Raw genomic sequence first — 12,608 nt, 5'->3', positions numbered from 1 at the left:
GTATAGAATACTGGTGAGTAGAACAGAGCCACCCACTTGATTTTGGGTGTATTCTGGTCTCTTAGAATAAACTACCTCCCAAAATTTTAAAGAAAGAAAAACTTATATATATACAAAAATAAGGGTAAAGAAGATGAAGGGATGGAATATGACTGTAAAGATGAAACTTATTTAAAAATTCTAAAAAAAGACCAGGTGGTGGGTATTATAGAGGGCATGGATTGCATGGAGCACTGGGTGTGGTGAAAAAATTATGAATACTGTTATGCTGAAAATAAATAAATTTAATTTAAAAAAATAAATAAATAAATAGTCCAAAGACATGAAGAAAATAAAATAAAATGAGTCTCCTAAAAAAATAATAAAAATTAAAAAATTTAAAATTCTAAAAAAGGAATTGATAAGTTGGTTGGAAAAAGAAAGAAAGAAAAGGTGGAGAGAGTTTGCTCAGGCTGGAGACTAGAACAAAGCTCTGTGCTAGATTTAGGGTGTATTTTTATCTATTAGAGGAAATTGTATCTCAAAATTATTTAGAAAAAAAACTATATGCATACAAAAAGAGTTAGATACAATGAAGGGTAAAATGTGACTATAATAATGAAGGTTCAAAAGGATTCTTTTTAGAAATGGATTGTTAAGATAAACTAGTTAAAAACATTAAAAGGGGAAAGAGGAAAAGTTTAAAAAATTAGAATAAGAAAAAATAAAATTAAAAAGATTCAATTAACTTTTCAAGACTAAAGAATCATGGGAGAAAGCCATGAATTCCATACTTTGCTTGCCCCTAGCTCTGGAATTCTGCTGTTCTCCTTGATCAGGGAGCTTGGTTTGGGTGGATGTTCTTGCTGATCTTCGGGGAGAGGGGCCTGTTGTAGTGATTCTCAAATGTGTTTGCCCAAGGCTGAATTGCACCACCTTTGCCAAGAGCCAGGCGAAGTAATCTGCTCGGGTTTACTCTCGGGAGCTTTTGTTCACTGAGCGCTTTCCCTACCGCTTTGGAGGATGGGAAAATTGTACAGCTATATGTAGAAGAATAAAACTCGACCATTATCTTACATGGCACACAAAGATAAACTCAAAATGAATAAAAGACCTCAACATGAGACAGGAATCCATCAGAATTCTAGAGAAGAACATAGGCAGTAACCTCTTCGATATCAGCCACAGCAACTTCTTTCAAGATATGTCTCCAAAAGCAAAAGAAACAAAAGCGAAAGTGAACTTTTGGGACTTCATCAAGACCAAAAGCTTCTGTATAGCAAAGGAAACAGTCAATAAAACAAAGAGGCAACCCACAGAATGGGAGAAGATATTTGCAAATGACAGTACAGACAAAAGGTTGATATCCAGGATCTATAAAAAACTCCGCAAACTCAACACACACAAAACAGAAATAATATCAAAAAATGGGTAGAAGATATGAACAGACACTTCTCCAATGAAGACATACAAATGGCTATCAGACACATGAAAAAATGTTCATCATCACTAGCCATCAGGGAGATTCAAATTAAAACCACATTGAGATAGCACCTTACACCAGTTAGAATGGCCAAAATTAGCAAGACAGGAAACAACATGTGCTGGAGGGGATGTGGGGAAAGGGGAACCCTCTTACACTGTTGGTGGGAATACAAGTTGGTGCATCCACTTTGGAGAACAGTGTGGAGATTCCTCAAGAAATTAAAAATAGAGCTTCCCTATGACCCTGCAATTGCACTACTGGCTATTAACCCCAAAGATACAGGTGTAGTGAAAAGAAGGGCCATCCCAATGTTCACAGCAGCAATGGCCACGGTTGCCAAACTGTGGAAAGAACCAAGATGGTTCTGTGGAAAGAACGGATGAATGGATGAGGAAGATGTGGTCCATATACACTATGGAGTATTATGCCTCCATCAGAAAGGATGATTACCCAACTTTTGTAGCAACATGGATGGGACTGGAAGAGATTATGCTGAGTGAAATAAGTCAAGCAGAGAGAGTCAATTATCATATGGTTTCACTTATTTGTGGAACATAACAAATAACATGGAGGACAAGGAGAGATGGAGAGGAGAAGGGAGTTCAGGGAAATTGGAAGGGGAGATGAACCATAAGAGACTATGGATTCTGAAAAACAACCTGAGGGTTTTGGAGGGGTGGGGGGTGGGAGGTTGGGGGAGCCAGGTGGTGGGTATTAAGGAGAGCACGGATTGCATGGAGCACTGGGTGTCGTGCAAAAACAATGAATACTGTTACGCTGAAAAGAAATAAAAAAGAAAGAAAGAAACAGGAAAAAAAAAGTCTCTTGTGGTTTTCCTCCCACTCTCTCCTTTTCCTTTCACCCCTTCCACAGGTCCATCTGGTTTGTGTTTTTTTTCTTTTTTTTTTTTTTCCAATTTATTTATTTTCAGAAAAACAGTATTCATTATTTTTTCACCACACCCAGTGCTCCATGCAAGCTGTGCCCTCTATAATACCCACCACCTGGTACCCCAACCTCCCACCCCCCCGCCACTTCAAACCCCTCAGACTTGTGTTTTTTTTTCTTTTTTACTAAATTCCGCCTATGAGTAAAATCATGTGGTTTGTCTTTCTCTGACTGACCTATTTCATTTAGCATATACATATACTTTAGCACCATCCATGTCACTGCAAATAACAAGATTTCATTCTTTTTGATGGCTGAGTAATGTTCCATTTTACGTATGTACCACATCTTTATCCACTCATCAGTCGATGAACATGTGGGGTCTTTCAATAGTCTGACTGTCATTAATAATGCTTCTATAAACATGCACCCTTCAAAACTGTATTTTTGGCCACAGTCGCCAAACTATGGAAAGAACCAAGATGCCCTTCAACGGATGAATGGATAAGGAAGATGTGGTCCATATACACTATGGAGTATTATGCCTCCATCAGAAAGGATGAATACCCAACTTTTGTAGCAACATGGATGGGACTGGAAGAGATTATGCTGAATGAAATAAGTCAAGCAGAGAGAGTCAATTATCATATGGTTTCACTTATTTGTGGAGCATAACAAATAGCATGGAGGACAAGGGGCGTTAGAGAGGAGTAGGGAATTTGGGTAAATTGGAAGGGGAAGTGAACCATGGAGACTATGGACTCTGAAAAACAATCTGAGGGGTTTGAAGTGGCGGGGGGGGGTGGGGGTAGGAGGTCGGGGTACCAGGTGGTGGGTATTATAGAGGGCACGGCTTGCATGGAGCACTGGGTGTGGTGAAAAAATAATGAATACTGTTTTTCTGAAAATAAATAAATTGGAAAAAAAATTGGTTTACCTATAGGGGTAGCATTGATTGGGGAAAGGGGATTACCTTGAAGTTTAACTCTATATGAATATTAGAAAATAAAAATTAAAAAGGAATAAACTAAATTAAAATTTTTAAAAAATTAAAAAATAGAAATGCAAAAGAAAAACACAGGTGAACATTTCAAAAAGTTCAATTTAGAAGGTTATTATGGAATTTAATGTACTGGACATCTCACTGTGATGGCAAATAGGTTAAAAAATTATCTATATATAAAAAAAAGAACCAGAATAGTGGGAACGAGTTAAAAATAAAAGTTGTATCTATGAAGTAGTGGTGGTTGTTCTCTTGTAGTCTTTTTTTTTTTTTTCTTTCCTCATTGGTTTTCTGGGGCAGGGGCCTGCCAGGTGGGTTTTCAGTCAATGATGTTCCCCGAGTTAATCCTCCCGCCCCCCCTCAAGAGGGTGGGTTCTGAGGAAACTAGTTTTTTCAGGCTTTTGTTCTGTGGAGGTTTTTATGTTTGTTCACTTCTTTTCTCTCACCTTGACCGCTTTTGATGGTTTTTGGAGGTTTAGAGGAAAGCAAACTGCACCCTGACCTCCCTCTCAGAGAGAAGCCTCAGTCTGCTCCCCTGCTGGTGCTTGAGAGTCCATATAAATTCCCCCTTGGCCGCTGGCAGAGCAGGTTCCGAGTCACGGTCCCTGGGGATGCAGGATCTCTCCTTGCACCCAAAACCACCGCAGCTGTCTGGGCAGCTCCAGACCACCAGAGAGGTTCCAAGCAGAGATTTTCCTGCTGGCCCGGGCTGGGAGTGCCTGATCTTTCTGGGTCTAAGAGCGCTTGGCTTGCGTGCACCTCTCTCAGGGGAGGGTGTGGGGTGCATGCATCTCAGGCTCTGATACAATGGTGCCGTCCGAGAGCACCAGGCTGGGCCTCCGTGCACCTCTCTCAGGGGAGGGCAAGGGGCGCGCACATCTCAGGCTCTGTTAGCATGGCTTGGCGTTCTGCCGTCTGGCGAGGCTCCCAGTGCCTCACAGGAGCCGGACCCCACATGTTCTCGGGTGTGCTGGTGGCTCAGGGACCAAGACCTGGTTTCTCCACCGCACTCTCTCTGGCTCAGCACCAGGTGAGGCTGTCCTGGGTCCGGGGACTTAAGCCCTTGTCCCTAGCCTCCCCGATTCCCACAATTTCCCCCCGCGATCCTTGGCTCTTTTTGAGTGCTTTCAACCAGACTCCAAGTTAATGTTGGTCCCCAGACACAGGGCACTCTCATATTAGGGGTATTACTTTCCAATCAGTCACCTCTGGTGGCTCCCTCCCCGTTTTATCTTCCAGTATCAGTCTGATGTTCCCACTCCACTTTACCTGCCCACTGGCATCTTCTGCCCCTGCAGAGATCCAGACGTGTATAATTCTGATCTCAGACTGATTTCATGGATGATCGGAGTTCTTTGGTAGGTAATCAGCTCACTTTAGGGTACAGGTTGAAAAGGCGCCTCCTCCTACTTCCCCGCCATCTTGTCTCCAACCTCTTCTGCCCATTTTTTAACTCAATTACTTGGTTTTTGGTTGTTGAGTTTGGTAAGTTCTTTGTAAATTTTGGATACTAACCCTTTATCAGAGATGTCATTTGCAAGTATCTTCTCCCAGTACTTATGCTGCCATTTGGCATTCTTGATGGTTTCCTTCTCTGCACAGAATTTTTTTTATCTTGATGAAGTCCCAATAGTTCATTTTTGCTGTTGTTTCCCTCACCTCTGGAGACCTGTTGGGTAAGAAGTTGCTGTGGCCAAGGTCAAAGAGGATATTGCCAGTGTTCTCCACTAGGAGTTTGATGCCTTCCTGTCTCACATTTATGTCTTTCCTCCATTTTTAATTTATTTTTGTGTATGGTATAAAAAAGTAGTCCTGTTTCATTCTTCTGCATGTGGCTGTCCAATTTTCCCAACACCATTTGTTGAAGAGACATACTTTATCCATTGGATATTCTTTCCTGCTTTGTCGCAGATTGGCTGACCTTAAAATTGTGGGTCCAATTCTGGGTTTTCTATTCTGTTCTATTGATCTATGTGTTTGTTTTTGTGCAAGTACCATACTATTTTGATGACTACAGATTTATAAGTCCAGAATTGTGATGCCTCCAACTTTCCTTTTCTTTTTCAGGTTTGCTTTAGCTATTCAGGGTCTTTTGTGGCTCCACACAAATTTTAGGAGCTCTGTGAAAAATGCTGGTGGTATTTTGATAGGGATTGCATTGTGTAGATTGCTTTGGGTAGTACAGACATTTTGACAATGTTTTTTCTTCCAATCCATTAGCACAGGATTTTTCCCATTTCTTTGTGTCCTCTTTGATTTCTTTTTTTTAATTTTTTTAATTTATTTTCAGCATAACAGTATTCATTGTTTTTGCACCACACCCAGTAAGTGTTCTATATTTTCAAAGTACAGATCTTTTACCTCTTTGGTTAAATTTATTCTAGGTATCTTATGGATTTTGGTGCATTTGCAAATTGTAAATTGGGATTGATTCCTTGATTTCTTTTTTGCTGCTTCACTATTGTGTATAGAAATGCAACAAATTTCTATGCATTCTTTTTTATATCCCGAGACATTGCTGAATTCCTGTATCAGTTCTAGCAATTTTTTTGGTGGAGTATTTCAGGTTTTCTATATAAAGTATCATGTCATCTATGAAGAATGAAAGTTTGACTTCTTCCTTCCTAATTTGAATGCCTTTTATTTCTTTTTGTTGTCTGATTGCTAAGGATAAGGCTTGCAGTACTATGTTAAATAGTAATGATGAGAGTGGACAGCCCTGTCTTGTTCCTGACCATAGAAGAAACTTTAAGTTTTTTCCCATTGAGGATGATATTCGCTGTGGGTCTTTCATATATGGCCTTTATGATGTTGAGGTATGTTCAATCTATACCTACTTGTGGAGAGGTTTGTTTGTTTGTTTGTTTTACAAAGAGCATACTTTATTTTTTAAATTTTGTTTTATTTTTTTCAGTGTTCCAAGGTTCATTGTTTATGTGCCACACCCAGTACTCTATACAATATGTGCCCTCTTTAGTACCCACCACCAGGCTCACCTAACCCCCCACCTCTGTCCCCTCCAAAACCCTGTTTGTTTCTCAGAGTCCACCTCTCATGGTTCATCTCCCCCTCCGATTTCCCCCAACTCACTTCTCCTCTCCATCTCCCCATGTCCTCCGTGTTATTCCTTATGCTCCAACAAATAAGCGAAACCATATGATAATTGACTCTCTCTGCTTGACTTATTTCACTCAGCATAATCTCCTCCAGTCCCGTCCATGTTGATAAAAAATTTGCAGTTAGGAGGAAGAGTTTTCTTACATACAGAGGAAGGCCATCAGAATAATATCAGACCTGTCCACAGAAACCTGGCAAGTCAGAAAGGGCTGGCAAGACATAACAGGGCAACAAATGAGAAGAACATGCAGCCTAGAATACTTTATCCAGCAAGACTGACATTCAAAGTGGATGAAGAGATAAAGAGCTTCCAAGACTGGCAAGGTTTTTATTAAGAGATTTTTTATTAAGAACTGATGCTGTATCTTATCAAATGCTTCTTCTGCATCTATTGAAAGGATCATACAGTTCTTGTCTTTTCTTTTATTAATGTGGCATGTCACATCGATTGGTTTGTGGATGTTGAACCAACTCTGCAAGCCCAGGAATAAATCCCACCTGGTCCTGCTGAATAATCTTTTTTTTTTAATGTTATGTTAATCACCATACAGTACATAATTAGTTTTTGATGTAGTGCTCCAAGATTCATTGTTTACATATACCACCCAGTGCTCCATGCAATATGTGCCCTCCTTAATACTATCGCTGGGCCAACCCATCCCCCCACCCTTCTCCCCTCTAAAACTCTCGATTTGTTTCTCAGTGTTCATAGCCTCTCATAGTTTGTCTCCCCCTCCAATCGTCCCCCTTCTTTTTTCCCTTCCTTCTCCTAATGTCCTCCATGTTATTCCTTATGTCCCACAAGTAAGTGAAACCATATAAAAATCAACTTTTTTCATTCAGCATAATCTCCTCCAGTCCCATCCATGATGCAAATGGTGGGTATTCATCCTTTCTGATGGCTGAGTAATATTCCATTGTATATATGGAATATCTTTTATTTATTATTAAAATTATTAATTAATAAAATATCTTTTATTTATTATTTTTATTAACATATGATGTATTATTTGCTCCAGGGGTACAGGTCTGTGAATCATCAGGCTTACACACTTCACAGCACTTACTACATCACATATCCTCCCCAATGTCCATAACCCAACTACCTTCTCCCTACCCTCCCACCCCCCAACAGCCCTCAGTTTGTTTTGTGAAATTAAGAGTCTCTTATGGTTTGTCTCCCTCCCAAACCCATCTTGTTTCACTTTTACCTTCCCTACTCTGCACAATCCCCAGGCTTGCCTCTCAAATTCCTCATATCAGAGAGATCATATAATAATTGTCTTTCTCTGATTGATTTATTTCACTCAGCATAATGTCCTCTAGTTCTATACACATCATTGCAAATGACAAGATTTCATTTCTTTTGATGGCTGCATCGTATTCTGTTGTGTATATATATACCACATCTTGTTTATCCATTCATCTGTTAAAGGGCATCTCAACTTTTTCCACAGTTTGGCTATTGAGGACATTGCTGCTATGGACACTGGGGTGCATATGGCCCTTCTTTTCACTACATCTGTATCTTTGGGGTAAATACCCGGTAGTGCAATTGCTGGGTCATAGGGTAGCTCTATTTTTAATTTTTTGAGGAACCTCTATGCTATTTTCCCAAGTGGCTGTCCCAACTTGCATGCCCACCAACAGTGTAAGAGGGCTCCCCTTTCTCTACATCCTCTCCAATATTTGTTGTTTCTTTCCTTGTTAATTTTTGTCATTGGGAAATTCAAATCAAAACCACATTGAGATAACCACCTTATACCAGTTGGAATGGCAAAAATTAATAAGATTCTAGTTTTAAGTAATCCCTACACCCAATGTGGGACTTATACTCACAGGCCAGACACTGAGCCAAACAGGCACTTTGCACCTCTGTTTTCCTTTTTTTAAAATGTTCAATTTCTCTCATAAAGACTGTATATTCCCCATTAATTCTGAATTCATTTTGGTATAAGTTAATCACTTTTAATTTGTGTTGTTCAAACCTTTTAAATTTGTTATATTTTGTTTTGTTTTGTCTTCCTCGTCTATTAGTTACTGGGAAGTATGTTAAAATTGTCTGCTGGTCAGTTATGTTTCTGGCAATGGTAGTCCAGTTTACTTGTGGCCATTTCTTCCAAGAAAGCAAAATGAGATCCCTTGGGGTCTCCAGCCCTACATTTGGATACTACTTGCCTATCAGTTCTGTTTCCAGAGTGGGTTCATTCTGGGCTTTGAAGTAAGACACCCAAGTGCAAAGGTTCACTGTGTTCCTTAATGCACCTACTGGTTAAGAGTGTCCTATCTACCTGGTAGCTCCAGAGTTCTACTCAACTTCTTCTTTATGCTAATTGCTTAGCAGGACACAGTTCATTGGTTTTGTCCTAAGGCGATCACCCCCTGTTAGTCCAGGACAACAGTGTGGACCTGTCCTCCTTCACCCATCTCAGTTATCACTTTCTGCACAGTCCCTCCCCAGCCCTATTCCTCCCTATTTTAAGCACATCTTTAACCCCTGACATATATGTATTTCAGGAAACTTGGACATAGGGGCATTTCATTTAGAGAATGAGGTCTATGTATTTGTCATCAACTTCCTGAGTGGACTATGGTAGAATCAGCCACCTGTCTGTGCCTGTTTATTTTCCTTCATTAATTTTAGCAAATAACACTTGTGTTCTGCAGTTTTTATGGGCATAACAACAGAGACCAAAAAGGAAAATTTGGCAAGTTAAAATATTCTGGGGTTTTAGAGCTTATTATAATCCAACCTTGTCCACAATTTCATCTGCTGGTGCTGGGGGCAATAGATGATTGGGTAACAACCTTTTCTTTCCTTCAAGTTTCCTTTCCTCTACCCCCAGTCTATATTTAATCCTGTCATGGAGGAAAAATAGCTTTCATTCCGTGTTACCCCAACTCTTCCTTATCCCTTAAGGTAGGGCCAAGCATCTCTTCTTCCAGGAAACCTGATACCACAATGTGCATAATGACCCCTCTGTATTTATACCTTAAGACATTAACTGTATATTTCATTCATCCCTTCTTGCCATGCCCCATCCTGGTTTCTGCTTGTTTGAATCATAAGACTTAATGCTTCCTTAGTTGTATGACAACAGATAGGCACACTTCCATTCACGAGAAGTGGTCCTTATCACAAGCCTGAGCACAATGTAGACTCCCTATAACCTTCTAAAGGTTGCCTATTCCTCCTAGAATTATTTACATTTGAAAATATTCCTATAGATTCCAAGTGATTGAGTAAATGGTGCTAACAAATAAAGCATTGTCTGAGCACTAGGTGTTATATGCAATAGTTGAATCACTAAACTGTACCTCTGAAAGTAATAACACACTGTATGTCAACTTTTTTATTTTAAATAAAGGAAAAGAAAGAAAGAGCTTACTCAAGGCCTCATTGCAATTTCATGGTAATAAAAAACTTCTTCCTTGAAAACAACCAAAAAAAAAAGCAAACAAGACATTGTCTGAGAGGAGAGGTTGGAAAGGCCAATTGGAGAGACCAATGGCATTTCCTTTCAGTTCTAGACCATAAATGCTGTCACCTGTAAGGAAGATTGTACTTCCATGAATTAGTTAAAATGGAGGCCTCTTGTAGAAGACTACTAGAATCACAGGCCTGAAGTAAGGAAAGAAAAGCTGCACCAAGTTCAGGGAACCCAGAGGGATGGTGTTATCTGTAGCCATAAGAATATTCCACACATAAACAGTTTCCCCAGGGATGGTAGTCAATGAACAAAGATACTCCAAGAGTCTTAGCTAAGGAGTTCAATCTTCTGAATGGTAAAAAGGAAGGGAAATACGCTGGGAGGCAGGGGTTGGGGCTTAGGGAAAAAGTGGAAGGAGGGATTGGTATTGGGAATATAGAAGAAGAGAGAAAGGTTCTGGGTTACTGCCATAGTTTATTTGTCAAGGAATTGAGGCTGATAATATAATGGTTCAGGGAACAGAGTTGGCAAGGAGCAGGGACACTTCCCTATGACCCTAACTCCTCCTTCGCCTTGCCTCCCAGCTGGAACAAGACGATGGTTCCACTGGACATCAGGTAGAATTAATGTCTTGTCCTTCAAGTGTAGTCGGCATCTCACTGGTGATTAAGGGAACAACAGTAGACACCACCGTGCTGCTGCTGCTGGGGACAATTTTCTTAGTTCTGACCACTGGAAGAGAGAAGGAGTAGGTATTCAGTGGCCACACAGTCTGCTGAAACACATCTTTTTGAGGGTAACAGATCCTCCCAAGCCCTGGAGGCAGGGATATTTCTTTGGTTTAGGAGATGCCTATACAAGATTTCTCTCAGGAAGTTTAAGTCCAGTGAGCAGAGACATAAATGTCAGATCTCCTGAGGTTTGGATAAATCAGGCAGGCCTTCAAGTGAAAAATGGGGGTTTGGGCTAGGAGGAAGGGGTGGGGATTCCAGCTTGGAATGGGTACCAGGACTGGGAGTCATAGTCTTTTTCTGTCTGTTCCCTCATGGTTAGGGATTCCATAGTGTTTCAGAACCAAATGGCAAAAGTGGGTGATTCTTAGATCCTACCAATTTCTTGCATTCTCATGCAGATTTTTCCACAGGAGGAATAGCAGCATTCATAGCCAAAAATACAATCCGAGTGAAACTGGCACGTGTTCTTGCAATCATACACGTTGGGGGATATCACACATCTTCATAGAATATGGTCTGGTACAACTGAGAAAGAACATATAAGCAGTGACTCCAAAAAGAAGAGTTTTTCACACTATTATCAGCCCCTCTAAGTCCCCAGCACCCACACCGTTGGTTTCTCTTCTTCTGTCTGCCTTTGGGATCTGGGTGACCTTTCCCATTCCTAGAGTCAAAATCCAGCAACCACTCCCTAGCAAACCCAGCAACCATGAAGTCACCTCTGTGAAACTGAACATCACAGTACCTCAATCCTGAAACCCAGTTCTCAGAACAAAGAGGCCCAAGAGATCCTCTGGTCTCCTGTTCTCATTTTACAGGGTGGGAAAAACAGAGTCCCAGGGAAGAGGAGGAACTGTCTTGTACTTTTCCATGTCTGGCTGAGACAGCCTTCCAAACCTTGCTCTTCCCCCAGAAATGTTTACCAACAGTTATGGACTCACTAAGCTCCCCTCGATTGTGATTATTTCAATTCTCTTGGACAAGCACCCATTTTATTTCTCCTCTGCATATCCAATAATCTAAAATGCTCTCTAACATTATTCCCCAAACAAAGGGCACATTTCAAGAAATAACTAGTACCCCTTTCCCAATTTCATGCTCATCCTTGGAGAGCCCTAACTGGAGGACATGAACTTCTGATAGCTCAAGCCAGGCACCCTCCACACAGGCTCTGAACCCTCTGGAGCTTTCCACAGCTATGGGTTCTCCTCAATAAAAACACCATGTAGCCACCACAGTCCCCACAACACACATAAAAACATCATTTCTCATAACATTAGGAGATGATCAAACTTGAGAAATGCATATTCAGTTTCCTTAGTTATCCTGGCTTAAGAAAGGAACCAGTGCTTTCATATATGCCAGTCCCTGGTTCCTTGTTTTCTACACCCTCTTCGTTTTGAAGCTCAACCCAGAATACCTACCATAAATTGGAGGCTTCTTTCTAACCTCAACTGTCTCTTTCAACTTTCCTGTCACTGGCATGATCACCAGGCAGTAGAGTGTCAGCAGCTGGAGAACCAACCACTTCATGATGTTAACTCTGGATGTTTGAGTGTGTGCCACGCAGGAGACCCAGGATTTTACTAGGTCTGCAGGGGGTAGTGCAGGGCTTTGGGGTGTGGAGTTGGGAGATCATGTGACTGGTCTCTCACAGCCCCATCTGGTTCTGCCTCATCTCCTCCAGGCACCACTTCTTGACTGGGCACTGCTGTCTCCTCTCCTTTCTCTCCTTCTCTCCTGTCTCTCCTTTCATAAGAGAAGGTACTTTCCTTCTTTTATGTTTTCTACTCCTCTCATTGCAGAAATGAATTCTTCGTAATTCATCATTTTTTTATTTTAGAAATTTGAAAAACACAGAAAAGTACAAAGAAAACTAATAAGGGGGCACCTAGGTGGTTCAGTCATTAAGCCTCTGCCTTCAGCTCAGATCATGATCCCAGGGTGCTGGGATCAAGACCCATGTTGGG

General features: G+C 40.9%; 1 protein-coding gene across 1 annotated transcript; it reads right to left on the bottom strand.

The window, feature by feature from the left end:
• Nucleotides 1-10,517: 10,517 nt before the first annotated feature.
• Nucleotides 10,518-12,171, bottom strand: LOC122915862 (WAP four-disulfide core domain protein 10A-like). Its single transcript, XM_044262587.1, has 3 exons — nt 12,059-12,171; nt 11,014-11,138; nt 10,518-10,636 (listed from the first exon to the last, which is right to left on the bottom strand). Exons 1-3 carry the CDS (start codon nt 12,169-12,171, stop codon nt 10,518-10,520), a joined length of 357 nt encoding a protein of 118 aa, XP_044118522.1.
• Between the last annotated feature and the right edge of the window lie 437 nt (nt 12,172-12,608).

Source organism: Neovison vison, chromosome 8 (genome assembly GCF_020171115.1).
Source record: "Neovison vison isolate M4711 chromosome 8, ASM_NN_V1, whole genome shotgun sequence".
NCBI classification, from domain to species: domain Eukaryota; kingdom Metazoa; phylum Chordata; class Mammalia; order Carnivora; family Mustelidae; genus Neogale; species Neogale vison.
This window is presented reverse-complemented; position numbering and strand designations above follow the sequence as displayed.

Coding starts and splice junctions, on each gene's coding strand:
- LOC122915862 (XM_044262587.1), bottom strand. CDS start 12,171: ATGAAGTGGTTGGTTCTCCAGCTGCTGACACTCTACTGCCTGGTGATC. Junction 11,139..12,058: donor AAGCCTCCAATTTATGGTAG/GTATTCTGGGTT, acceptor TATTCTATGAAG/ATGTGTGATATCCCCCAACG. Junction 10,637..11,013: donor CATGAGAATGCAAGAAATTG/GTAGGATCTAAG, acceptor TCTCTCTTCCAG/TGGTCAGAACTAAGAAAATT.